The following is a 27,998-nucleotide window of genomic DNA, read 5'->3' on the forward strand; positions in this document are numbered from 1 at the left end:
TTCGTTATACTAGGCTACCCTTCGGAGTGTCATCAGCCTGCGCTATAATCCAGCGTACGATGGAAAATATTCTGCAGGGACTACCGCAGGTGGCGATTTATTTGGATGATGTCTTAATCACGGGTAGGACAAACAGGGAACACTTAAGGAACCTGGAGGAAGTGCTCAGGCGTTTCGCAAAGGCAGGCGACGGCTGAAAAGAGAAAAATGTGTTTTTCTGGCCCCACAAGTGACGTACCTGGGATATAAAGTAGACGAGTCGGGCTTACACCCATTGGAAGACCGAGTAAGGGTAATAAAAGAAGCTCCAGCTCCCACCACGGTCCAGGAGCTACGATCATTTCGAGGATTGGTAATATATTATGGCAAATTTAGCAGCCTTGGTACGTCGGTGCGAGGAGTGCCAACAGGGGCAAAGAGTGCCACCAGCTGCACCATTGCACCCGTGGGAATGGCCAGGCAGACCGTGGACCTGCCTGCATATTGACCACGTCGGCCCTTTCATGGACTCAATGCTTTTGGTGATAGTGGACGCCCACTCCAAATGGTTGGACGTCCACCGGGTAAACGCAGCAAGCACAGCATCGACAATTGAAAAGCTCAGGGCCTTGTTTGCAACACATGGACTTCCGGAGGTATTGGTGTCGGACAACGGGATGGCATTCACAAGTGGGGAATTTGGAAAATTCCTAAAGGGAAACGGAGTCCGCCACATCAAAACGGCCCCTTACCATCCAGCGTCCAACGGCCTGGCAGAGAGAGTGGTCCAGACACTAAAAGCGGGACTCAAGAAGCAGCCGGCAGCGTCAATGGACACAAAGCTCTCCCGCTGGCTGTTTGATTACAGGACCACACCGGATTCCACAACGGGCATACCGCCAGCTGAACTCTTAATGGGAAGGCGGCTGCGAACGAGGCTGAATCTCCTTTTCCCAAATTTAACGGGGAAAGTGGAGAAACAACAGGAGGTCCAACACAGGGGGCATGATGATAATAGTCGGCAGCAGAGACAGGTGGGGGCACCGGTTTGGGTCAAGAATTATGGGAATGGACCAACGTGGGTCAAAGGCACGGTAGAGTCCCAAACAGGGCCCATATCATATAAAGTTTCGATAGGAGGTAAGGTGCTGAAGAAACACCTAGACCAAATAAGGGCAGCGGAACCACACCTGGAGGCAGTCGAAGCAGGAACGCCTCAAGCTGGGATAGCTCAGACGGGAAAGATACCCACACCCCAGCCCCGAGCAATTTCTCCAGACCCCACCATCCAATCGTCAGAGTTGGAGATGGACACGTTCGACGAGGCCGCCGTGACACCTCTCCCCGAGGAGGAGGAAGTACAACTTCCAAGGAGGTCGTCAAGGAAAAGACGAGCACCTATAAGGTACACCCCACCCACGTCGGAGAACGACCCGGCGGACGACACAGAGGTGACAGACCCGGACAGGAGGAGCAGGAAGAAGCTCAGAGGAATGCCAGCTGGCAGGAATTCCTCGGACCTTGGTGGGGGGGGGGGGGGGGGGGGGGGGGGGGAGGGGTGTAATGACCTCCAATTGGCATTATTGGTTGGCCAATTGGAGTATGAGCTCCCTGAATGATAGCTCATTGAGGGGACCCATATAAGCACCTGTGTAGACTTTGTGAGGCAGTCTTAAGTTGACTGGAATGCTAGCAGCACTGTTTGGAGCTGCTCTTGTATATAAGTTATTGCGAATAAATACTGGTGTGGTGACGGAACCCCTGCCTCCCGTGGATTATTACAATATGGATCAGTCCACTGACTCCCAAGCAGTTGCGTAGGAGCTCTTCTGTTGCCTCGGACCAGTATTGCATGACTTTCTTAACCGGATTCTCCCACTTAAGGTTCTGCTTGTATGCCAGGAGAAGGAACACAGTCATATTGTCCAATTTTCCGAAGTTCGGATGGGGGATGTATCGATGTGCGCCCTCGATGTTGGGTAGCAGTGGTCGAGGATGTTGATGAACAGGAGATGTGTTGGTGGAATTTTGGCAGTGCATTCTTGAGGTTGGCCTGGTTGAAGTCTCTGGCCATGATGAACATGGCCTCTGGGTATTCTGTTTCACTATTATTTATATAATTCATCAAGCACTTTCTTCACCTCCACCTGGGATGGATTGTAGACCGCCATGATAATGGCAGAAATGAGCTCCTGTGGAAGGTAGTATGGGCGGCACTTCACAATCAGGTATTTCAAGTCTATGGAGCGGTAGTTTGCCAGGGTCGCCACGTCCAAGCACCAGGAGGAGTTGATGAGGAGGCAAATCCCTGCACCCTTCACTTTGCCTGATGACGCAGTGCGGTCTGCCCAATGAATCGAGAAGCCTTCAGGTTGTATGGCATGGGTGAGCCATGTCTCCGTGAAACAGAGCACACATCAGTCTCTTACTTCCCTCTGAGAGGTAAGTCTAGCGTTAAGCTCGTCCAGCTTGTTTTCGATCTCTTGGTCGTTTGCAGGAGTATGCGGGGAGAGGAGACTTGAAACTGCGTTGTTTTAGTCTCACTTGCAGACCACCGCATTTCCCTTGCTTCATCAGTTGGCGGCTGCTTCTGCTTGGTCCTGGTCACTGGCGGCAGGATTCTCTGCTTCTGCCACTGTCATTGGGACCCCACACCGCTGGGAAACCTGCGAGCGGGGTGCGCTGCCAGCGGGAACAGAGAATCCCAATGGGCGGAGAATTCTGGCCACCGTCTCTTTAAGACTTCTGTGACCTTATCGTGGTGCTATTTTAGTCCCACTTCATTTTCTGTTGTGCCTTTTTTGAACAGTTTATTTCCTTCTGCTATTGCTACATGTCTCAAAAGCATTTAAAAAAAAAATAACACTCATCAGTTGAGTGTATATTTTACACTGCAAATGACTATGGTGATAAACCGCTTTCTTCGAGAGTCTGCAAAATGTTTGTTTTTGGAAGTTATCTAGTTTTCAGCTAGGTTAGTTTTAAATGTTGCAACACCATATTTTGGACAATAAACATACCTTCAGGTTTCTGTATTGATGCAATAAGTCTGTTTTTTTTCAGGGGTGGGGGATAGTGGGGTTGTTAATCATGTGTTTCTATCCCTCCATGTCCTTTCCTCTCTCTCTTTCTAGTCTGATCCAGCTCTGTGACCATCTCTCTTGCTTTCTCTGTTTCTCTGACTCCAGCCGTGTACATTTCCACTTGTTCCCCTCACCATCTCCCACCCCTACCAATTGATAGCCATGCCTTCAGTCACCTAGGTCCCACACTCTGGAATTCTTGCCCATCCTTCAACCTCTTTCTCTTCCTTTAACCCACTTACTTGGCTAAGATTTTGGTCACGCCTCCTAACCTCTTGTTCTTTGGCTGGTGTCTATTTTCCTTATGCCTCGGTGAACTACTGTGGAATGTTTTTCTATGTTAACTGTGCTTTATAATGCATGTTGTTGTTCTTCTGTTGAATAGGAGTATCACCTCATAGATGTGTGCGGAGCTGTACCCTATTTGTACAGAACTAATGGTATTTATCAAATCAGACAGCTATGGGAACAAAGCCTTGGCAAACCCATTGCTGAGTAGAGGTCATGGAATTTGGGTATTGGAATGCGTTGCTTTGGGTTTTCCTTGTCATGAGTAGAAATATCAGAGAAAGCTAGAAATAAAGTTGGATGACACTGGAAATACACAACTTTTTATTTATTCTTTAAGGAGTTAATGTTTCCGATATATTCCCTCTTCAGAACTTAAGAAAGGAAAATATTTTTAAAATATTAGTAAGGTTAAGACCAAGAGAGGAAGGAGAAATGATTGATACCCCTATCGTAGGTTGAATAACCTGCTAATTGCTTAATAGAAAATTGTTAAATGATATAAAAGTTCCGTAAGACAGGTCATTAAAAACCAAAAGTGTGTTAGATTACTTTAAAGGATAAAATAAACATGTTAGCTGATCCCTGATCACCTGGTGTTCGTGGGATCATGCTGTGGTAAATTAGCATCTGCATTTATTTTGTAAAACAGTGTTAAGTTTGCTTAGGGAATACTTTCCTTTCTTCTTTCGGATCTCTTTTGCATTTTATTTTTGTTCTTGTCCTACTTTCCTTATTTCTTTCACTCCTTTATTCACTCTTGTTGGTTGGCTTGATTTTTAATGCATTTTCTTTGTCTCTTTTCATTTTCTTGCTTTTCCTTTCTTGTTTCTAATTTACTTCTCTCTTATTCAATTGACCAGCTGGTTCAGTTAAATATGTTTTTGTTGTTCTTGTTGCCTTCCATGGCTAAAGAATTAATGGTAGTTTACAGCAACTAACGGGACATTATCTAGACAAGTTCTAGTGCAAGCACATGACGTCCTTAAAAGGATCAGTGCCTCAGGTGGCGATCTTTTCTCATTTCCATTCCTCCCCAACCCAACCTTCTGACAAACAAAAGTGACTGATGACACATCCTAGCTCTATTTTTTCATAATCAGTGTTGATATCATGGCTTTTTAATGTATAATTTTTTTTCAGGGTTTTATGTGGGAGATATCTAAGGAACTGGAAGCCATGTTGGTGTTTGCTGAACACCGCTATTATGGAGAGTCCATGCCTTTTGGGGACAAATCATTCAGCGTAAGTTTTGAAAGCACACCTTACAAACTTAGCTTTTTGTCTGCTCTATCTCAGAGACAAATGTATTGCTCTCTCCAACACTGTGCCAGCACTGTCTTCTGTTCTTGCTACAAACCTGACCACAGAAAAATCATGCTATGTAAAGGCAATAAAGATTTAGTGTTGACCTCTGTAGCACTACTGTTGTAACACTCACATTTATGCCATTGGATCGATACAGTGTAGTGAAATCTTCTGCCGAGGAAATTCAAGCCTAGAATTTTCAATATTTTGATATGGACTGGAAAATGCATTTAAAATAAATACTATAAATAATTTACCACTTGTGTTGAAAATAACATTGATCAAGTAATCTGGGATTTAGATATCAGAGGATGGGGATTTTAAATAATTAATATTTCTTTTTGGGAAAAAATATTTTTTGGATTAACTATTTAGTTTAAAAAAAAAATTTAGAGTGCCCAATTCATTTTTTCCAATTAAGGGGGAATTTAGCATGGTCAATCCACCTAACCTGCACATCTTTGTGTTGTGGGGATGAAACCCACGCAAACACGGGGAGAATGTACAAACTCCACACGAACAGTGACCACGAGCCGGGATCGAACCTGGGACCTCGGCTCTGTGAGACAGCAGTGCTAACCACTGCGCCACCGTGCTGCCCGATTAACTATTCAGTTCACCAACTATTTTATAGAGCCTCATCCATGCATTTAGCTTGGCGAAGTTCCTGAGCACAATAGACTGAGGGAGCAGAATAGTCAATGGCCATTGCCTATTTGTGAAGTGCCTTGAGATGATTCTTTTACAGTAATAATAATCTTTATATTGTCACAAGTAGGCTTACATTAACATTGCAATGAAGCCACTGTGAAAATCCCCTCGCCGCCACACTCCGGCGCCTGTTTAGGCACACTGAGAGAGAATTCAGAATGTCCAATTCACCTAACAATTTCATATGAGTCCAGGTTGTGGTTTTTTAGGCTCTATTCTGAAGTCTGGAATCACAACTTGTTACGATCCCTGTAGAAACCATTAATGTTTAAAGAGAAATTTGAAATCCTTGTTATTTACTGATAGAATGAAGCCACAAGATTCCATTTTGAACAAATGAATTTTAATGTGCAAGAATCAAACAAAGTAAAACAACCACATAAATATTGTCTCAGGTGACTACATATAGTTTACCTTGAAAAGCAAATTGAACACAATCACATATACTTTGGACTAAAATTCTCAAATTGGTCTCTTTTTTTTCTTCTTATGACTTCCTCCAGAAAGTCTTTGGCTACTTATCAGGTTCTTGAAGGTTATCCACTTTCTTAGGACTAATTTCAGACTTTTCCACAGCTCCCTTGTAAAGCCTGGGACTTTTCAGCTCAAGCTTGAACTTTATTCAATTTTTGTGCATTGAACTTGAACAGAAAATTAGGAATACTACTGGTTTCCAATTGCTATATTCTCCTGGTCCACAAATTATGTGGACAAATTATTGGCAAATTATTTTCCTCTGCCATCAAACTCAGGGCTTACACACAAACCTGGTTCCAGTTCCAACTCCAAAATCTTTGGCTTCTCCAAGCTGAACTGCTTGGTTCTGTGAGCAAGACACACAGGTAAACCCCACACAAAAGGTCAATTCCCTCTAACCTATCTCCATGACAACAGGGCATATTTAGGATGTTCTAAACAGATATTTACATTCATTATCTTTTAGGTTCAAAACCAAACCTTTGATTTTGAGGCGCATATAAATAATTTATATCTCTACTTGAGTTAAGGATCCTCTCTTTCAGATTTGCTGGTTCCACCAAGAAACTTCCTTATTTACAAACTGCCTTGAGCTTCTTTTCGTCTGGGAACTGTATACATAATTTAGATATTTTATTGAGGTAGGTGTAGATCTCCTGGCTCTACAAATCTCGGAAATGGGTCATCTATTGTTTTAACTTTTCTCCCTTCTTATCTGGCCTCATTAACTCAACATAGGTCACCGTTTGAATTGCCACAACTTGTGGTGTTCTGGGAACTTAGAAAGTCCAGCATTTTACTTACCTTACCTGCACAAATGTAATCATCCTGAAGCTAAAAATGACCTTTGAATTATAAATATGAACCATGAAACTAGGTGGTTATGACAATTTTGTAGTTATAATTCAGTTGGAGCTCTGCCAGGTGCATTAAGTCCAAGTTAGTTCTTTGATCAGCACCTGCTTTTTGTTTTAAAATGGAAGAAAAACTCAACAAAAATAATAGGTTATGGAATAAAAAGATATTTAAAATTATGCAGACAAGGAAAGGGAGAGATGTTGGAATTGATGACTGGTAATATGAAAAAAAAAGGTGTGTAAAATATGGAAAATTGCTTCTTCAGTTTCTAACTATGGTTTGTAATGTAGATTTTAGCCGTGCTCTGTCTTTTACATTTGGCTCAGTAATTAGTCTTTGTGTGCTTGTGAGGAAGGATGCAGCAACTCCAAAATAGTTTGTCAGGAAGCATTGAAAGCTAAATTAGGTGGATGAAAAGGAACAAGGAAGGTAATTCTGTTTGTGTGATGGCCTGTTTATGGTGACAAATGTGAGTTGAATGTGCAGAAAATGCAACTGCTCCTACAGCTATAAACCTGAATTAATTATGTTTGAATTGATTCAATGAAACCCACCAGAAGAGGTATGTGGAGCAGGGCAGGTTTCATTGCCAAATTCCCACAGCCTCAAAAAGAGTTTCTTACTTCTTCTGCTCCTGCTCTCAAGGCAGTAAATTTTAAAATAACACAGAAGTGAATGAAATGAGAGGGAATGTGAAAGAGAGCGGGCATGTATGGGAGAAGGGAATCCAGACGTGCAGTCAAACAAATGTTTGTGATTTTAATTTTGATTTTAAAACTTCATATGCAGTAGAGAGGTAGTGGACTAAGCGAGGGAAAACATTATGCGAGAGCACCGTGGTTATGAGGTTATGAGCAGCCATGGGTTTTTCTTATCCTTTTTAACTCATCTTGGGGTATTGGACAATTTAATGAAACGGTCGGTGGTAAATGATGAGCCTGGGTTAGAGCTCTTGGTCCCTGTGTAACTGACATATATGACAAAGCAAGTGAATTCATAGGTCGCAGACCATGAAAACAACTTGTAAAGTAACCCGGAAGAAGCAGAAAATGATCATCAGGATTTGTATACAAAAGTACCTTTTCCGTCCCAGTTTATTTAATCCGGCAAATGCTGCTTTTACCACCCTTATGAACTTTGTGATCTTAAGTAATAAGTACTTGGTTATATTTTTTGCGTTTTCAAAGAACCGCCCTGTGTTCAAAGTCATTTTCAGAGGATGATAGTAAAATAGTTCCACTGGAAACAGTTCAAATGCCCAATACAAGGGATGTGAAATAATGATCAGATGGAACCAGTGTTTTGAGTCCTTCACCAATAAAGGCTTTGGCATATTTAATGTTGATTGTTATGTGTGTATTTTGAAGTGGATATCTAACACATTAGAACTACATAGCGATCCTATCCTATTTACAATATTCATATTCTGTTTTTATCCATACATTTGTTGCTTGTGCTGTCTTGGCTCTGGGATCAATACCATTAATACAGCATAAACAGGACAAAATCACAATGGTCTTCCAAGCCACTGGCAAGAAAATCCCGCATTTCAGCTGTCTTCCGAAATTGTTTGATGCTGTGTGTGTGATAGATGTGGTAATTGTGAGCTCAATTTGTGTTGATACTGTTGAACTATTTATAAAAATGACTTTGTTCACAAAGACATATTTTGAAATATGTGCAGCTTATTAAGCAATGTCATGTTCACTTTAACTTGTAATTTGGAATTACATTTTAGGAATGTTTCTCTCCTAGAATCTTAAGAACTTGAACTACTTCACGTCTGAGCAGGCTTTGGCTGACTTTGCAGTTCTTATTCGGAATCTCAAACAGACCATCCATGGAGCTCAGACTAGTCCTGTTATTGCTATTGGTGGCTCCTATGGAGGAATGTTGGCAGCCTGGTTTAGGATGAAGTATCCAAACATTATTGTTGGGTGAGTATTAGTTTGGGAGGGAAGGGAGACTTTCAACAGGAGAAAAATCTTTGTCTTTTTTTTTAACAATTTGGTACAATTTAAAATACCACAGAATTTTGAACTGTGTTTGAATGTACCATTTTAAAAGCGAAAGGAATTACTTCCATTTTATACACAATTTGGTCTTTAAAGATTTTTCTTTTAGTTCAGATGTTCCATTTTTAAAGCAATGAATCTGTTTAATAAAGTATGATTCTATGGTAGATCATTGAAGTAAAAGCATTATAAATTGTGTCTATATGTAGACACAAAGGAAATCACAGTTCAGTTAAAATAAAGAGTACACTTGAAATATATTCCATTTTGGATTCTAATCAATATTGTATAAGTTATTCGTATAAGAAAACTGCAATTATGGGGAAAAAACAGATGTTTTGATGTGTTAATTGACCATACTGAAATTCTTGGCTTAATATGTGGCATCAATTAGTCAAGCCCAACAATTTTTGGATATAAAGTACCTAAAATAAAGACCAAAAATGTGATGCCACCAAAATCGCTAAACTTTGGTACAATCCCATGTATAGTATTATGTCTTGCTCTGGTAATGCTTGTAAAAATACACGGAAGTGTTGGCGTTAATTCAAAGGAAGAGACTGACGATAATGCCAGAGATAAAATCAAATGACTAGAAGTTAATGAAAGTAGCTGAAGAAGATATCCTCCAAGCATTAATCATGAATATAATGTTGGTGGTAGATCTATATGGAACATACTCTAATGCCATTTTCTCTATACCATAAAAAATGTTATTTTTCAAATATTTTTCTCATTCCTGTTAAATATCATAATTAACCTTAATCTCTGCCATTGTTTCTATAGTCACTTGTTAATCTGATCTATAAATAAAACTTTCTATCACAATGGTTATTTATGTAAACATTGTGCAGTATGTAATCTAGCTGAAATGTTAAATGAAAGTGATGTGAAGTATCCAGATGGGCACTTTTCATAGAATTTACAGTGCAGATATATTTGCATATATAACCTGAATTAAAAATATGGGACAGGATTCTCCGTTCCACCACACCCGTTTTCTGGAGCAGAGCGCCCCCACCGGCAGCAGGATCGTCCATCGCACCAAGGTGGGGTTTCCCGTTGTGGGCACCCCCACGCCATTAGGAAATCCCCAGGCATGGGTGTGCTGCCAGCGTAATGGAGAATCCCGCCAGCAGAGAATCCCACCCATGCAATATTTTATTGCCCCTGCAGAAATCTTTGCCACCCAAATGTTTTACACAGCAAATTCTAAATCTGGGTGCAAATACAAGGATCACGATTTTGCACCCGAGTTCTCCGGAAGCCTAAATGGTGGCATGACAGCACAGTGGTTAGCACTGCTGCCTCACAGCTCCAGGGACCTGGGTTCAATTTTGGCCTTTCTTGACTGTGTGTATGGAGTTTGCACATTCTCTCTGTGTCTGCATGGGTTTCCTCCCACAGTCCAAAGCTGTTCAGGTGAGGTGGATTGGCCATGATCGATTGCCGCTTAGTGTCCAAAGATGCGTAGGTTAGGTAGGGTTACGGGAATAGGGTTGGGGTATGGATCTAGGTGGGGTGCTTGGTGCCGATTCGATTGGCCGAATAGTCTCCTTCTGCACAGTAGAAAAGAAAAAGAAATATTGTGCGACTTGTAAAACGAGAATCCCGCTGGCGAGATCTCAGGCTGGATTCACCGACCCCCCGCCGGGCCGGAGAATCGCCGGGAGGTAGGTTGAATCCTGCCCGACGGCGACTGCCGGATTCTCCGGTGCCAGTTATTCGGTGGGGGCGGGAATCGCGGCGCGCCATTCGGGGGCCGTTGGCAGTGGCCCCGGCCCGCGATGGGCCGAGTGGCCGCCCGTTTTTGGTGGGTCCCACCGGCGTAAATTACACCAGGTCCATACCGACGGGACCTGGCTCTGCGGGCGGCCTGCGGAATCCTCGGGGGCGCGCGGGGGGATCTGGCCCCAGGGAGGTCCCCACGGTGGCCTTGCCTGCGACCGGGGCCCACCGATCCGCAGGCGGGCCTGTGCCGTGGGGGCACTCTTTCCCTCCGCGCTGGCCGGTGTAATGGTCCGCCATGGCCGGCGCGGAGAAGAACCCCCCTGCGCATGCGCTGAGATGACACCAGCACACACTGGTGCTCCCGCGCATGCGCCAACTCACGCCGGCCGGCGAAGGCCCTTCGGCACCGCGCCGAGCCCTTCGGCGCCTGCTGGCTCGGCGTCAATCGCGCCGGCCTAGCCCCTGAAGGTGCGGATGATTCGCCACTCCTCGGCGCCGGTACGGCCCGTCCTGCCAGTTAGGGGAGAATCCCTCTCCTTGTTTTTTGATTTCCGCCCCCCCCCCCCCACCTTGCTGGTGACATTACAAGGACATAACAAGGGAATCAGAATGCCCAGTGAGGTCGGGAACCTCGTTTCAAGAAATGTAAACATAATTAGCAGGCTTCCCCACTGTATTGTCCTCCCACATCTGGAATTCCCTCATGCCAGTGAGGTTTATAACTGCTTTTCAAAAGGGGGAATCAAGTGGAGTGATTCACTTTGACCCAGGAAGTGTAGAAGATTGTAGTTTAGTCAGGCAGCATGGTCGGCACGGGCTTGGAGGCCGAAGGGCCTGTTCCTGTGCTGTACTTTTCTTTGTTCTTTGTTTTGAAGGGAACCCGCTGGGGATGCACAGGGGTGGGGGGAGGGGGTGGGGGGGAGAAGAGGGACATGTCTGGACAGTACGCGTGGGAGAGGGTTCATGATTTTTCCATCGGAAGGGCGCCCTGATCTCGGGATTCCCAGCTGCTGACTTTTCCCGGCCCCGCCCTGCCAGTATGAGAGCATGGGCTGTACCTCCAAATTCTTTCTGCCAAGAGTGATGGATTATCTTGGGTTTCTTCCCTTAATCAGCACTGAGTACAGAATGGAAAATTCTGCCCAGTCTATTTGTGGACCTTTCATTTGTAATTATTTTCAACATTTTTTTATAATATTAAAATCAAGCTGAAGAACAAGTGCTTTTATGTGCAATTAGTTTGGCATGAAAAGTGTGCTGTATGATTATTACTGCACCGTTAATAAACACGATCATATAAAATTATTCCTACTGTTTTAACACCAGTATTAAAATAAATTCCCTACAATCATTGTTAAAATAGTGGACAATTAGTATCCAATCATATTAAGTATTATTGTCCACTAATATTTGCATGTGTATTTGTGTTGTAGAGCTCTTGCTGCTTCTGCTCCAATATGGCTGTTTGAGAATTTGACTGCATGTGGAGACTTCAACACTATTGTAACCAATGACTTCTTGAAGAGTGGGAAAGGTTGTTCTGAAAGCATCAGGAATTCTTGGGATGCAATAAATAAACTGTCATCCACAGGTACAAAAGCCTGGTCTGGGATTTGACGATAGTTGCGGTTTTTATTCATTATTAGTTTGAAGGTTTCTTATTAGATTAAAATCTTAAATGTCTTGAGAAAGTAACTTGGGGAGCTGAAGAATTGCTACATTATATAGGTTGGCCCATATAATGGCTCTGTCCATCCATGTAACTCACTGCAAAAATGTGGAAAAGAAGAGTTCTCTTGGTGCTGCACAATGCATGCCCCTGGAATTAGAGAAAAATAGGAATATCCTCTGTTCATATACTTGTTCCCCTGCAAACATGCACCAATTAGGAGCTGTAATTTGATGTGAACATGTCTTGTCATGTCATTATGTTTTTGAGTACTCCTTTTAAGAATCAGAATCAGCCCAATTCCTGACTAAAATAGCCTTATAAATGTAGACAATAGATGCAATTTACCAGCCTTATCGTGCCTGACTTGGTGGCACAGTGGTTAGCACTGCTGCCTCACAACGCCAGGGACCTGGGTTCAACTCCAGCCTTGGGTGATTGTCTGTATGGAGTTTGCACGTTTTCCCTGTGTCTGCATGGGTTTCCTCTGTGTGCTCATGTTTCCTTCCACAGTCCAAAGGTGTGCAGGTTATGTGCTTGGTCATGCTAAATTGTCCCTTAATGTCTAAAAAGATTAGGTGGGGTGACTGGGTTATGGGGATAGGGTGGGGGAGTGAGCCTAGGTAGGGATGCACTTTTGGAGGATCGGTGCAGACTCGATGGGCCAAATGGCCTCCTTCAGCACTGTAGGTATTCTATGACCCTTGCCTAAGTTCTCAGGCAGTTGACAGCTTGGTCCCTATCCGGACCAATGCTACACTCTGGTAAGTGAGGAGGCAATATCAAATTTTCATGCTACCGGCCACATGGCAATTGGCATGGCAGTTTGCGATTCACAAACCCAATGCCCCAATAAATGGTGGGGACCAATTTCTGTCCGTTTATTTCACTAACTTCAGAAACCCTAAGACAGGTATGTCCAAACTTTATTCAAATTTTAAAAAATTATATATTATTTTTTTTTGTCTTTACTTTTTTAAAATTTAGAGTACCCAATTCATTTTTTCCAATTAAGGGGCAACTTAGCATTGTCACTCCATCTACCCTGCACATCTTTGGTTGTGGAGCGAAACCCACGTAAACACAGGGAGAATGTGCAAACTCCACACGGACAGTGACCCAGAGCCGGGATCAAATCTGGGAACTCGGCACCGTGAGGCAGCAGGGCTAACCACTGCGCGACCGTGCTGCCCCCAACCGTTTGTCTTTTTGGCTATTAGTTTTCAGTTTCCCCTGGACCTTATAGAAAAATATTATGACAGAAAACATTGACATCACAAAATACGCTTTCATGTTCTACCCTTCCAAGCTTTAAGTCACATACTCAAACATATATTACAGGTCCAGTGTCCCAAAATCCGGATGAACCCGTCAACTGGCTACACTCTAAACTGGCACCCTGGGTAGCAATTTGAATAAATTCCTTTTATTTATTTTTCGTCCTATATTTTATGTACAATAAATATATGTTAGGCCTAGCATCCAAAATCCGTTAAATCCCCAAGTCTGGCATACGTCCAATGCTGAGCTTCCCGGATACGTGGTCCAGTGCTGTAGATGTAATTAGGTTCACACAAATGTTTTCTTTCCACCTAAAGCTAATTTACAAATTGTTCAGAGTGGACTGCAGAATGTAAGTCACTCTGCTTCATGGGTCAGATATCCAGGTTGTTGAGCTGCACATGCAGCAGTTTGGGCAGCTCGGCCTAAAATCCTGTTAATTGACCATTAATACCACTTGTTTTTAATTTTGCCAAATCAAGCATTAAAATGTATTTTTCCTTAAATGAGGGAACACTGCATTACCCTTTTCGTTTATAATAATAATCTTTATTGTCACAAGTAGGCTTACATTAACATTGCAATGAAGTTACTGTGAAAAGCCCCTAGTTGCCACATTCCGGCTGCTGTTCGAGTACACCGAGAAATCAGAATGTCCAAATTACCTAACAGCACGTCTTTCGGGACTAGTGGGAGGAACCATAATACCCTGATGTGCTTGTTGTGCTACATATGTCAACAGTTTAATAAATTAAGAGCTTCAGCATTATTTATTGGTCATGGGCTCTGCTTTTAGTCCATTTTATCTACGAACCTTTTACGTGAACATGGTATAGTTTCCTTACAATGTGAAGGTATTGTAGTAGGCAAAATGACACTGTAAATGAAGTTGCAGGTTCTCTAGAGAATTATATTTTGATTTGGAAACTGTGTTGTGCCTTAAATCTGACTTTATCCCTCACCATAATGTGACAGCAGAAAGTAATACATGCTGTCAATCTCTGCCAACACCCAAGTTAACATATTTACCCAATTGTTGAGTTATTTTTCTGTCCAATCCTGCTCTAACGTTACTGTCCATTTTCACTCCCATTATTAATTACTAAACTATCGTCAGGTTTGCTCAAATAAGTCTGTTTAGCTTAGTTTATGATTTCTCAGTGTAGCTATTGATGTCTCTATATTAATGTAATATTTAAATATTTTTTGATATTTGATCTCTCTTTTGGTTCCCATTTTTAGCGGAAGGCTTAAACTTTCTTTCCCATGCATTACATCTCTGCTCCCCTTTACAAGCATCTGATGTGGCATCCTTCAAATCATGGCTGAGTAACACTTGGGTTAATTTGGCTATGGTGGATTACCCATATGCGGCTGACTTTTTACAACCTCTTCCTGCATGGCCTATTAAGGTAATTAATGTAAACATCCATTTTAAACCGATTTATTTTGCAAATGAGCAGGAGAGGGAATGGAAAAAGAAGAAAGATTCCAGTAGAGTATTTGCTGAGGGAAATCTTTAGCTCTGAAATCTGAGCATTCTATTTATACCCTGCTCTAATTGGTGAAGAGATATCACAGTCTTGGATTGCAGAAATCATTCTGGCCAAATACAAACCAGGCCTGATCTGATAACTTCTGAGAACAGGAATATCATGATGTTCTAACCCAGCTGACTAGGATGGTTTCCAAACTATTTACCATGCCCGATACTTGTGAGTGTGTTAAAGATTATTTTTTACATAACCCGTTGTTTAAATATGTTTTGCATTTTGACAAATTGTTCTGCCACTTGATACCTTGCGGTAAAGGGTAGGGCATTGTTGCTCTTTTTAGCCTTCGTTTATTAGCTCTGATTATGTCACCTTTGCTCATGAGTCGCCAGGTATCTTTCTGATACCGCCACGTGGTTCAAGCTCAAGTTATGATTAATAAGTCAGCACACCGCTTAGTAAGATTGAAATCAACGGTCATTTATTATATACAACAATTAATGCTTACACAATAATCCTACTATCTATATCGAAACCTACCACTACTGGCCAATACTTAACTTTAGGAAGGGCCCACCAGGTCAGGGAAATGAATGGCTTATCGAATTGGATCTGGCCTGCGGAATTCAAAAAGGCTGATACGGGTCGATGGCTAGGAATCTCTATCGGGTAGCGATCGCTGGAGTCAAACTTATGGTTCTTTGCTGAAGGTTCTTGCGAAGGCTGCGAGCAGGTGAAGAAGGGAGAGAGAGCGAGATCTGAACTTGGCCCCTCACTTTATAGGGCCCAGGGGCTTCCCGCCTCTCGGGGCGGCCCTTGACCCTGAGTCCCAAGTGATTGGTCTTGTTCCCAATCACTGGATTCGATATGTCCAATAACGGGGCGATTCCTCGATCGGGGGGTGGTCGTTCACCTGTCTTTGTTTCGGCCACTGCAGGCGCCAACAGGTCTGGCCCGGCATTCAATTGCTAATATGTTGCAATTGTTCCCGGGGATAGCCGATTAAACTGCAGATGTCTGGGTTGATGTGCTGCTAATAGTCTTGAGTATCGATCTGGGCCGACTTCCCCAGAGCTGAATACGCTATTCTGTCTGCAGCTGTCCGTTTGTGTCCTGTTGGCTGCTTTTCCCATCAGCCTTTTCGGTTAGCCATTTTAAATCAGGTTTTGGCCAAATTAATAGGGAATCAGCCATTTTAGGTGGCTACAGCATCTACATTCCATGCATTTTAGTTGCCTGTTTAACCTCATTCACAGCTAATAAGTGACACTGGCACTGTTCTATGTATGTTTTTAACGATGATTAAATTGCCACTCCTAAGGGCATGGTTTAGGGATAGGTAATAGACAGACAAATCAAATCACAAAGGTGGAAGAAATATTTAATGTACAATATTATTAGAATATGTTAGGTATTTTTGGCAAGAGGTTATTAAATCAGAGACAATCAAAACATTTAAGAAAGAATTTGCTAAATATTTGACGCTGAACAAAATGTTAAGAGTGTTGTTAAAGAGCAGGAAATTGGAAGAATGAATAACAAACACTTATGGCACAATGAACTGAATGATCAAATTCTGAGTTGAAATGTTTTTGATTCTTTAATCATTGACTATCATTCCTTGTTTTTGTGTATATTTCAGAAGTTTGTGTAAACATAGTACCATCTTGAAGATTAATAGTCTGTTACTTGGGCTTGTTGAGGGTCTGCTGTAAACTATTTTTACACTGATTAACCTGTATAAAAATAGAGACAGTGGAATGCATTTGGTGAAATTATATTTGCTAAATTTCAGTTTCAATACTAATATGATTGGCTGAATACAAAAAAGTATAATTTGTAAAAATTTATTTACCATCCTAAAATTATTTGCATACACATAAGGCAAGTATATACCAGTGAACAAAAAATGTATTTTTTGTGGTGAATAGGGAACACGGTTGTGATCCTAAAATAGTCCAAGTACATTCTTTGTGCAGTTCAGGTTGTTAAGGTCTCTCAAAGTTTATGTGAAAATTACAGAAGAATGCATAAAATCCCACATATGAGAGAACTAAAATAATCCAGCATTTTACACCTCAGTGGAGATGCATGACAGGGAGAGGAGGAGTTGAAGCAAACATATTTTAAAGTTTATCTGTGAATATACCAGTGTTTCATGAATCTTATCAATCTAACCAACTTACAAGATCTATTAAAATCTGACTAATCTATTTTCAAAGACAGGTTAATCCATTTTAAAAATGATTTCTTTTCAGGTTGTTTGCAGCTTTCTTAAGGATCCTTCACTACCAGCAAAGTCCCTAATGCAAAACATCTTTCAGGCTTTGAATGTATATTTTAACTACACGGGCAATGCACAGTGTCTGAATATATCACAGACTGCAACTTCCAATCTTGATGATCAAGGCTGGTATTACCAGGTGAATGCGATTACACGTGGAGCACTATTGTGTGGTGGTGATGTGACATGGACATGTTAATTAAGTGTATTCTAATAAGGGCAATTTTCAGTGCAGTGACAAAAGATCATAATACATGGTGCTATAAACTTAGTGTAAAATTAGTTTTGGTACTTCCTTACAGTAACCTGACCTTTCTGCTGACTATTTAGTTCTGGCAGCTGTACCTTCCTGAGACTCCCCAACATAAGATATCCAGGCAAGATTGAATTAAACATGCTAAATTATTCTTCCAGTTTGATTCTAATGGGGGAAAAATGAGTAGTTGAAGAAAATTAATTAACCTAACAGGATATTTCATAGGTTTGTTTATCTTGCTTTGTATCCTCCGCCTCATTCTGCCATCCCTGACACAAGTAATTTGTGGCAGTCAGATATGTGCTGAGTACAACATTCATCACTGTGCATCTTCTGATGTCCTTTGATGTAGATTGATCTGGCAAAGTTGAAGATGCTCTGTGAGAGGGTGAGAAATAATTTAGAAAGTTAAATACCCTTTGAATGTACTCTCAGCAGTCTCAGGAGGCCAACGACTAACGAGGGCTGGTCAGTAAATGCGCCCTTACCAATATCACCCCATCCTGAAAACAAATTTCAAATAAACCTTTGATGTTTAAGATTATCAAGTTCATCCACAGGTTTTAAGTGTTCACTAGAATTGTCTCTGTGAAATTAATCAGTTTTAGAAAACAGTTCATAAATTCATTCCATGGGCGAGAGTGTAACATAGGAGGTGGGGTCGGCCATATGGCCCATTAAGCCCACCCTGCCGTTCAAAAAGGCTATGACTGACCTTCTACATCGATTCAATTTTCCCACCCAATCCCCATACTCATTGATTTCTTTAGCACCCAAAAATGTATTGATCTCAGCCTTCAATATGAGGGAGCATTCACTACTCTCTTCATATGGAATTCCAAAGTTTACAAGCCACTGGGTGAAAGCATTTCTCCTCATCTCAGCTGAAATGGCTGTCCCCACATGCTGAGGCTCTGATCTTTAGTTTTAGCAGGGAAAACATCATCTAAATTGGTCACATCTGTTCTGATGAGAATGGTGCTAGTGTTCAAGAGGACATAGATAAGTTGGTGGAATGGGCTGATATATGGTAGAGAAGTGTGAAGTAATGCATGTTTTGTAGGGAGAGCCAGGAGAGGCAATATACAACAAAGGATACAATTCTAAAAGGAGCACAGCAACAGAGAGACCAAGGAAACCGTAGAAATGTTACAGCACAGGAAGCCATTCGGCCCATCTTGTCCTTGCCTGCCCGAGGACACCCAGATGCCCTTTCTAATTCCACCTTCCTGCACCCGGTCAATTCTAGGCACCTCACTTTCATAAGGATGTGAAGACTTTAAATGGGGTGAAGAAAAGATTTCCGAGAATTGTTCTGGGTTTACGGAACTTCAGTTATGTGGCTAGACTGAAGAATCTGGGGCTGTTCTCCTTGGGGAAGAGAAGATTGAGAGGCGGTTTGATAGAGATGTTCAAAATCATGAGTCGTTAGAGAGAAACTGTTCTCATCGACGGAAGAGTTGAGAACCAGAGTACACTGATTTAAGGCGAATGGCAAAAAATCAACAGTCACATGAGGAATTTCTTTTTAAACAGCGAATGGTTAGGATCTGGGATGCACTGCCTGAAATAGTAGTGGAGGCAGATTCAATTGTGGCTTTCAAAAGGAAATTGGATCAGCACCCAAAGAGAGGGCTGACTCCAGGGAAAGGGCAGGGGCAGCTGGGTTGCTCTTGCACAGAGCTGGCATGGACATGGTGGGCTGATTGGCCGTCTCTGCTATAGCCAGCCTGAGCCCAGCCATTTGTCTCATTACTCTTTGTGGAACCTCGCAATCCACAAATTGTTTGTCCTGTTTCCTTACATTAGAACAGTGATATATGACACCAGCTAAACAAAATAACAAATGATCTTCAGTTTGTATAGGTGACTAAGTCTGATTTATTTGTTTAAATATTTGAAATCTAAGTTAATTATAGAAGAAAATTAATTTTGGCTTCCATAAAAAAAATTATTTACCTTTCATGGGCAGCACGGTAGCACAGTGGTTAGCACAGTTGCTTCACAGCTCCAGGGTCCTAGACTCGATTCCCGGCTTGGGTCACTGTCTGTGCGGAGTCTGCATGTTCTCCCCGTGTGTGCGTGGGTTTCCTCCGGGTGCTCTGGTTTCCTCCCACAGTCCAAAGATGTGCAGGTTAGGTGGATTGGCCATGCTAAATTGCCCTTGGTGTCCAAAAAAAAAAAGTGAGATGGGGTTACTGCGTTATGGGGATAGGGAGGAGTTGTGAGCTTAGGTAGGGTGCTCTTTCCAAGGGCCGGTGCAGGCTCGATGGGCCGAATGGCCTCCTTCTGCACTGTAAATTCTATGATTCAAAGCAGCATTTTTAAATGCGGCAGTGGCGAGCCTGATTACCAATTGTAATAAAACGTTGAACTTAATATAACCCTCACTAACTGTAAGGGTTTAGGTTTTCTCTCTATACACCATGTAAGCATGATTATGATTAACTGAAATATCTCTGGCCCTACCGTACTCTCAAGTTCATCGCACCTACAGGATTTTGTTTTTCATCTTAGCAGGTGCTCCCAATAGGGGGAAAAATAACATTTGGAAAAAAAAGCTTTTTCCCCAAATGAATTTCACCTTTTTCACTTTTTAAATGTCTGCGTTTCTAAGGTATATGCAATATAAGCTTGGCTGTTTTAGAGAAATTGGTCACAGATTTATATTTTCGTCACTTTTTTGTTGTTGTCAGACTTGTACAGAAATGGTGATGCCATCATGTTCAGATGGTGTCAAAGACATGTTTGAACCGGTGCCATGGAACTTGCAGCAATATTCTGATAATTGCAAGAAAGACTGGGGATTACGTCCTAGACCTGACTGGATCACTACGGTATATGGTGGGGAAAAAATCAGTTCACACAGCAATATTGTCTTTAGGTATGTTTTTAATTTCAAGTATTACCTCAAAGCCAAATTCTAGTTTTTAAATAAGAATAAAGTTGCTGGTTTAGAAGAAAGAAACACATCGTATTACAGTCTTATTGGTGCTGCAGGTGAGTGGAGAAGACCTCTAGATGTAAAGAATGTGCATTGGTTTGGCTGGGACATCAGGCACTAACCTTTTTCAATGGCAGCTAGAAATGTTTAGATGAATAGGTAGTGAAAAGATCTTTATGCTTAACTTGATCTTCTTTTCTGATTACCAACCAGCTATAGTGTATGATTAATTAGGATATTTTAATCGGATGTTCACAATTGATTTAAAAGTAGATGCCCTATCAAGTAAATTATTAGGTAGTATTCATGTGGAAGCTTTACATGAGTGTTTGTCTTTCTTTCCCTGTCTCAATAGTAAACACTATAGATGAACAATGGATTTCCAAAGAGTTTGGTCAACCAGTTTGTGGGTTTGATGAGCTTAAAGATTAGTTTTCCTGTAGACTTTTTGAGCTTTGTGAAACAGTTAAGTAGTTGAGAACTTTCTCTCTGCCTCCCAGTAATAGCAAAATATTATATTATGGTGCCTCACACCAGAAACCAGATACTGCTTTTATTCGTGGTAAAAATGAATAAGCCAAGATGAAATGACAACAAATTGCATTTTAATAGTAAGAGCATAAGATAGGCCATTCAGCCCCTCGGGCCTGCTCTGCCATTTGGTAAGATGATTGTTGGTCTAATTGTGGCTTGAACTCCACTTTCCTGCCGACACTCCATAACTGTTGACTCCCTTGTCAATCAAAAATCTATCTAACTCCGCCTTGAATATATTGAATATCTATATAAATAATATCTAGAACTCATTCAACACTTTTGGATCAATAATTCTATCCATCACCTGCCATTAATATTTGGATGTGTACTTCCATGTTTCCCTGTTGATAAATCACTTAATCCATAGGATATTGCTTCCTTCCTTCAATTTATGAAGTACTTCTATTGGGATCATTTCTTCCAGTATACAGCAAATATTATGCATCCACAAGGCAATTGGTAAGTGAAAAATGTGTTAATAGTAGTAAATCTCAGTCTGAAATTTGGTGTATAAGCTTTAACATAGTAGGAGCTAATATAGCCTGTGTAATATAGCCTTTGGTATCTGCCTTAATTGCAGTAAATTTATGGTGGCGAGCAGCAGGGTCAGGGAGACAATCGGCGGAGCAGGAAGGTTTGCGAGCAGGAAGGTTGTGAGGGAGGCAGCAAGTGATGGTTTTTTTTTGGAAAAAGGCTCAGTAACCATGCTAAAGCTGAAATGGCAAGATTGATATTGTAGAATGTCCCTAATTTAACAATGGTAACCCACTACTAGAACATGCCAAGTGGGGGACACTAGTGGTTTATTCTCTACAATGGTATTTGAGCTCTATGTTAACTGTATGTACAAAGAACAAAGAACAACACAGCACAGGAACAGGCCCATCGCCCCCCCCCCAAGCCTGTACTGGTCATGATACCACACTTGGCCAAAACTTCAGCACTTCCTTGTGTCATATCCCTCTATACCCATCCTATTCATGTATTTGTCAAGATGCCTTTTGAACGCCATTAATGTATCTGCATCCACAAACTCCCCTGGCAACGCGTTCTAGGCACTCACCACCCTCTGTCTAAAAAAACCTGCCTCGCGCTTTGCCCCACGGATCTTAAACCTATGCCCCCTGGTGACTGATCCCTCCTACCCTGGGAAGGAGTGCCTGCCCATCCACTCTTTCCATGCCCCTCATAATCTTGTAGATCTCTATCAGGTCACCCCTCAACCTCCGTCATTCTAATGAAATGATTCAGCCACTCTGCATAGCTAACATCCTCCAGCCCAGACAACAACCTGGTAAACCTCCTCTGCACCCTCTCCATATCCTTCTGGTAGTGTGGTGACCAGAATTATGCATAATATTCCAAATGCGCTGTACCAAGGTTCTATACAACTGTAGCATGACTTGCCAAATTTTATACTCGATGCCCCGCCCAATGAAGGCAAGCATTCCGTATACTTTCTTGACTATCTTGTCCGTTGTGTTGCCACTTTCAAAGATCTGTGGACCTGCATGCCCAGTTCTCTCTGACTTTCTATATTCTTATGAGTTTTGCCATTTATGGTATATTTCCCCTCTATGTTAGACCTACCAAAATGCATTACCTCACATACTGTACTGTCTGCTTTTCACAGCAATGGTGGTCTGGATCCCTGGGCAAGTGGAGGGGTGACTAAATCGATCTCTGATACATTGATTGCCATAATTATTCCTGAAGGAGCTCATCATTTAGATCTTCGCTCTAGAAATGATAAGGACCCTATCTCTGTCCAGAAAGCACGAGCTCTGGAAGTTGAATACATCAAAAAGTGGATTCAAGAGGCGAGAAATGAATCAATGCCATAGTAAGATGAAACATACACTTCTCTGAATCATTAAGCTATATTCTATATGGGATATAGTTCCTGAATATTACTGATTTTCAACTTGATTTGCTGGATATTCCTTCCACAGTACAACTTGCTTTGCCTAACTTCCAACCTCTGATGTCTTCACGTTACCCAGAAGAGAAATTTTACATTTAAGGAAGTCTCTACTTGGTGATGCGGGTTGGACTGTCTAATTATCAACAGCAAGATTTTCTATTACCCAATGATTCTTATTTTGTAATCCAAATCACGCCCTGTTAATTTGATACCTACATGTTCTAATATGTTCCATAACTTTGATTTGGTTATTAACTTGCGGTATCTTGTGTTAAATTACATCTCTGAATTGTGGTTTGCTGGTCAGATCGTTAGATTCAAATATCAGTTGTGTTTTACTAGATTTGTGAATAATCCATACCTTTATAACAGAAAGAGAAATGATGCAAGTTTGCTGACTCCATGTTTGCCCATTTACAATGTCCTGGACTTGTGGCTGAAAACCCACTTCTTTCTCATTATTTCCTTCCTCTTTCATTTGACGTTTTGATGTTACATTTATCCATTGTTTAAAAGGTCTTAAAATTATATTTCTGGCATTCCTGTTTTCATATTTCCTTCAAATAAATTACATGCATAAGGTGGGAAAGTCAGTTTGTCCTTTATTTATAGCAAATTTTAAAACATTTATTTCGTTCATTCTTTAATGGGATGTGGTTGTTGCTGACAAGGCCAGCATTTGTTGCTCATCCATAATTACCCAAGAAGCTTGCTTTCAGAGGGCAGTTAAGATTCAACAGCATTCTTTCCCAAGTGCCATTCTTCATGTTTTTAAAAAATATTTTTAGTCAAGGCTTTTTACACATATACACAAAATATCAGAAGACTAAATGTCAACCCAAACAAACCTTTCCCGATACCAATACCCTTATCCCGCCCCCCCCCCTCCCACTGATCCCTCAATCCTCCTTGAAGATAGTAACGAATGGTTTCCACCTCCGGGAAAGCGAACTTGACCATCTCCAACTGCAAGAATTCTACCAGGTCACTCACAACACCCCTGCCTTCGGCGGCTCCGAGTCCCAGCATCACAACAGGATCTGTCTCCGGCTATCATGGAGGCAAAGGCCAACACATCAGCCTCTCTCCCCACCTGGACTCCCGAATCTTCCGACATGCCACATATCGCCACCTCCGGACTCGGGGCCACCCCCACACTCAGAACCTCAGACATAACATCAGAGAACCCCTGCCAGAACCCTCTCAGTCTCGGACATGCCTAAAACATGGACGTGACTCGTGCCCCCCCCCCCCCCCCCCCCCCCCGCCCACACACCGCCCACAACTGTCTTCCACCCCCTGCAAAGAACCTGCTGATCCTCTCCACCGTTATATGGGCCCTATGCACCACCTTAAACTGGATGAGGATGTGTTCACCCACCACAAGGCCTCTACCCACGACCCGGCCACACCTCCCCTCCCAGCTCTTCCTCCCACTTGTCTTTAATCCCCTCCCCCGGAGCGCCCTCCTTTCATTAATTCCTTGTAAATATCCGACGCCTTCCCCTCCCCAATATTGTCCTCTTTTTAAAAAATATTTTTATTCTCCACCTTTTTCACATTTTCTCCCAAATGTACACCCAACAATAAACAATAATCAGTAACGAATGTAATGTCATTCCCCATATCAATAACAACGATCCCATCCTCCCACCAAACCCCCAAACATTGGCCTGCATGTTAACATAAACAAATGAGAACAAGTGAATCAGGAATCACCCATAGTCACCATTAACACAGACAGTCCCTCACACCCCCCAACACTCCAGCCCCCCCCCCCCCCAATGTTCGATGTGATCCAATTCTCGAAAGTGCACAATGAATAATGCCCATGAATTGTAGAACCCCTCCATCCTTCCCCTCAGTTCAGATTTGACCTTTTCAAGCATCAAGAATTCCAGCAGGTCCCCCCGCCAGGGTACATGGTGGAGAGGTTGATCTCCACCCTAACAGTATCCGCCTTCGGGCGATCAACGAAGCGAAGGCTACAACATCTGCCTCCGCGCCTGCTTCTAACCCCGGCTGGTCTGACACCCTGAATATGGCCTCCAGAGGGCCCGGGTCCTGTTTCACGTGCACCACTTTAGAGATTACCCTAAAAACCGTCTTCCAGTAATCCTCAAGCTTTGGACAGGACCAAAACATATGAACATGGTTTGTGGCGCCCCCTCCGCAATGTTCACACACATCTTCTACCCCCTCAAAGAGCCGGCTCATCCTTGTAAGGTGCACTCTTGTAAGGTGCGCTCTATACACCACCTTCAGCTGTATCAGCCCCAACCTCGCACACGAGGTGGAGGCATACACCCTCCGGAGCACCTCACACCAGAACCCCTCCTCCATACCCTCTCCCAACTCTTCCTCCCCCCAATATTGTCCTCTGACAACTTGTTCTGCAACACCAGAGGTTGCAGCCCCGACAAGGATGGCATCTCTCTCCTCACAAAATCCTTCACCTGCAGGTACCAAAAGCCCTTCCCCTTGGGCAACTCATACATTCCTCCAGCCCCACAGACCTGCTCCCTTTAAACAAATCCATAAAGTACTCTATCCCCACCTGCCATCCCTGAAACCTTGTATCCAGTCCCGCCGGCACAAACCTATGATTGTCGCATATCGGCGCTCACAATGACATGCCCTCCAGCCCTAAATGTTGCCTGCACTGGCTCCACACCAGTAATGCTAAAACCACCACTGGGCTCAACTGGAATTCCACATACGGGGGTGGGGGGGGGGGGGGGGGGGGGGGGGGTGGGGGGGGGGCTGTCAAGGTCCACTTCAAGGACTCTTGAACGGAAGGCATTGAAATGTAAAGTGCTGGACTTCAATCAACTGTAATTCTGTCAAGGCAATGGGAACTGCTAATCAACCAGGTACACCCAACAGACTCTCAAACCCCCATGTGGAGGATAATCTGTTAATTTCTACTATCATGAAATGTGTCAAAGGTCTCTGAAAGAGCAAAATGAGATTGAATGTTCTGCAGCAATGTTAATCAAATTCCATTCCTGGAATGTACAGAAAGCCAGAAATATGGAGAAGATCTGGAAAAAGAAAACTACGGAAGAGAGCAGTAAGGAACCCCCCCCCTCCTCCTCCTCTCTCTCAAGAGGGAAATCTCTATCCCTTTACAGCCTAAAAATCATTCCCAGTGATAGCGGCTGTCCATCAGAAATAACCTCAGGGGAAACACATCGATTTCTGGGAGATGGATCATTGAATTAAAAGGAAATAAATTGTCTCCAGTGCAGTTACCTGAACTCCAATTCAATTTCAGGATTTTTTTGGGGGAAAATATTTTTATTTGAGTTTTTCCATTTTCTTATGAATAAAACAACACACGCTTAAAATTAATATAGTACAACACAATCAATTCACCATATATTAAAAAAACAGTTTGTTCATCTAACCTGGCGCTTCTTTGTAAAAGACAGGTATAGAAAATGAGTAACAGGATGGGGAGAAAAAGGACACATGCTATAAAGAAAATGGAATTAAGGCACACACACCCTTGCATACACTATGGCCTGTAACTTATGGCTAGCGGTGGAAAGCCATTGGCCACCGATTTTGAGAAGGAAAATGCGCACTTTCCTGCACGCACATATCACAGCGAACCTTCCTCTCCATGCGACCGCCTCAGGCCTCCAGCGTGGCGCAGGAGGAGTGCAGCCCAGCTCTTATGACTGCGCCAGCTGAGCCATTTAAACTGAAGATTTATATTGAAGATAACAGGCAACATGTTTAGCAAGTGTTTTAAAGGTATGTAGAAGTTTTTTAAACAGTTTTTCTTTGCTTTTTTATACAGGCATTGCTGCTAACATTTTTTATGACTAAAGGTGATTCTTTATAAGTGAACATGGGTTTGGTTACTTGCTTTAAATCTGTGAAACTATTTAAATCTGTACTCTATTGTTAAATAATTTTACCACATGTGGAAGGCTTAAAAGTGTTCGTATGTTTACAGTCAGATGATGGTCATAAGATTTTAAAAGCGCCCCAAGACCTTTTGCTGTCACTATCCGTGTAACATCGGAGGCAGAATTCTCTGGTAATGGGGCTATGTCCCCACACCCGTGAGAAAACGGGCGTGAATCACTCTGGACTTTCCTGGAGAAAGTCCAGAATGATTCTCCGTTTTGAAGCGGGCTTGCAGGGCCCCGGAGTACTCCACGCAGTTCCGGCTGCCGATACGAGGCCCTGCACTTCTGGCCGCGAGTCCGTGCGGCGGCCGCCTGTGGCGGCAGCCCCGTGCAACATGGCGGACCCACACAGCGGGCCGGCCCCAACAATATAGGCCCTCCCCCAAATCACGCCACCCGCCGATCAGTGACCCCAATCATGAGCCTGGGTGTCCTGGAGGCCCCCCCCCCCCCCCCGGTGACGGATCCCCCCGCCAGAGCTGCCGCAGACTATGTCCACAGCTGCCACTCCCGAGTGCCCGAGTGACTGAACTACGCCGGTGGATACAAGGCCAGTTGCTGGCAGAGGATCGCCGCGAGCTCCTCTTTCAATGGCCCCTGGCTGGCGCTGCGTCGACCACGCGCGTGCGATTGGCGGCGATTCTCCGGTCCCCTGACCCGATCGCGATTGCAGCGTGGAGGCTCGGAGACTCCCGGCCCTGATATATTTTTGATTTGTGTTTATGGAATCACTGCAGTGCAGAAGAAAGCCATTCGGTCTGTACCAATGCTCCAGAAGATGACCCTACCCAGGCCCCGCCCAACCTATCCCCATAACCCCACCTAACCTTTGGACACTAAGGGGCTATTTAGCATGGCCAATCCACCTAATCTGCACATCTTTGACTTATGGGAGTAAACTGAAGCATCAGGAGGGAACATCGCCGGCACGGTGGCACAATGGTTAGCACTGCCAGAGACCAGGGTTCAATTCCGGCCTTGGGTGACTGTGGACTTTGTACCTCCTCCCCGTGAATGAGTTGGTTTCCTCTGGGTGCTCCAGTTCCCTCTGTAGCCATCTGGGTTGGCCACTTCCCAACTTAAAATGGAGAACCGCAAAGGCTGAAGGGAAATTCAGCCAACACAGGCAAAGACTAGCAAATACAGAAATCGTGTGTATTGAAACCTGTAAGAAACCAGACAGCACTGAAACCAGCAGCCATCTGCATAATAATGAGCAATTCCAAGGCACAATTGT

General features: G+C 43.0%; 1 protein-coding gene across 1 annotated transcript in view; it reads left to right on the top strand.

The window, feature by feature from the left end:
- The window catches only part of prcp (prolylcarboxypeptidase (angiotensinase C)), a 66,016-nt gene extending 42,589 nt beyond the window's left edge, over positions 1-23,427 (top strand). The window contains exons 3-10 of the mRNA XM_072476549.1: positions 4,494-4,595; positions 8,460-8,641; positions 11,884-12,041; positions 14,643-14,812; positions 17,152-17,316; positions 20,130-20,317; positions 22,548-22,757; positions 22,867-23,427. Of these exons, the coding sequence (XP_072332650.1) occupies positions 4,494-4,595; positions 8,460-8,641; positions 11,884-12,041; positions 14,643-14,812; positions 17,152-17,316; positions 20,130-20,317; positions 22,548-22,757; positions 22,867-22,885 (1,194 nt within the window). The 3' untranslated portion in view covers positions 22,886-23,427. The remainder of the gene's footprint in view (positions 1-4,493; positions 4,596-8,459; positions 8,642-11,883; positions 12,042-14,642; positions 14,813-17,151; positions 17,317-20,129; positions 20,318-22,547; positions 22,758-22,866) is intronic.
- Positions 23,428-27,998: the final 4,571 nt, after the last annotated feature.

Source organism: Scyliorhinus torazame, chromosome 15 (assembly GCF_047496885.1).
Source record: "Scyliorhinus torazame isolate Kashiwa2021f chromosome 15, sScyTor2.1, whole genome shotgun sequence".
Lineage (NCBI taxonomy): Eukaryota > Metazoa > Chordata > Chondrichthyes > Carcharhiniformes > Scyliorhinidae > Scyliorhinus > Scyliorhinus torazame.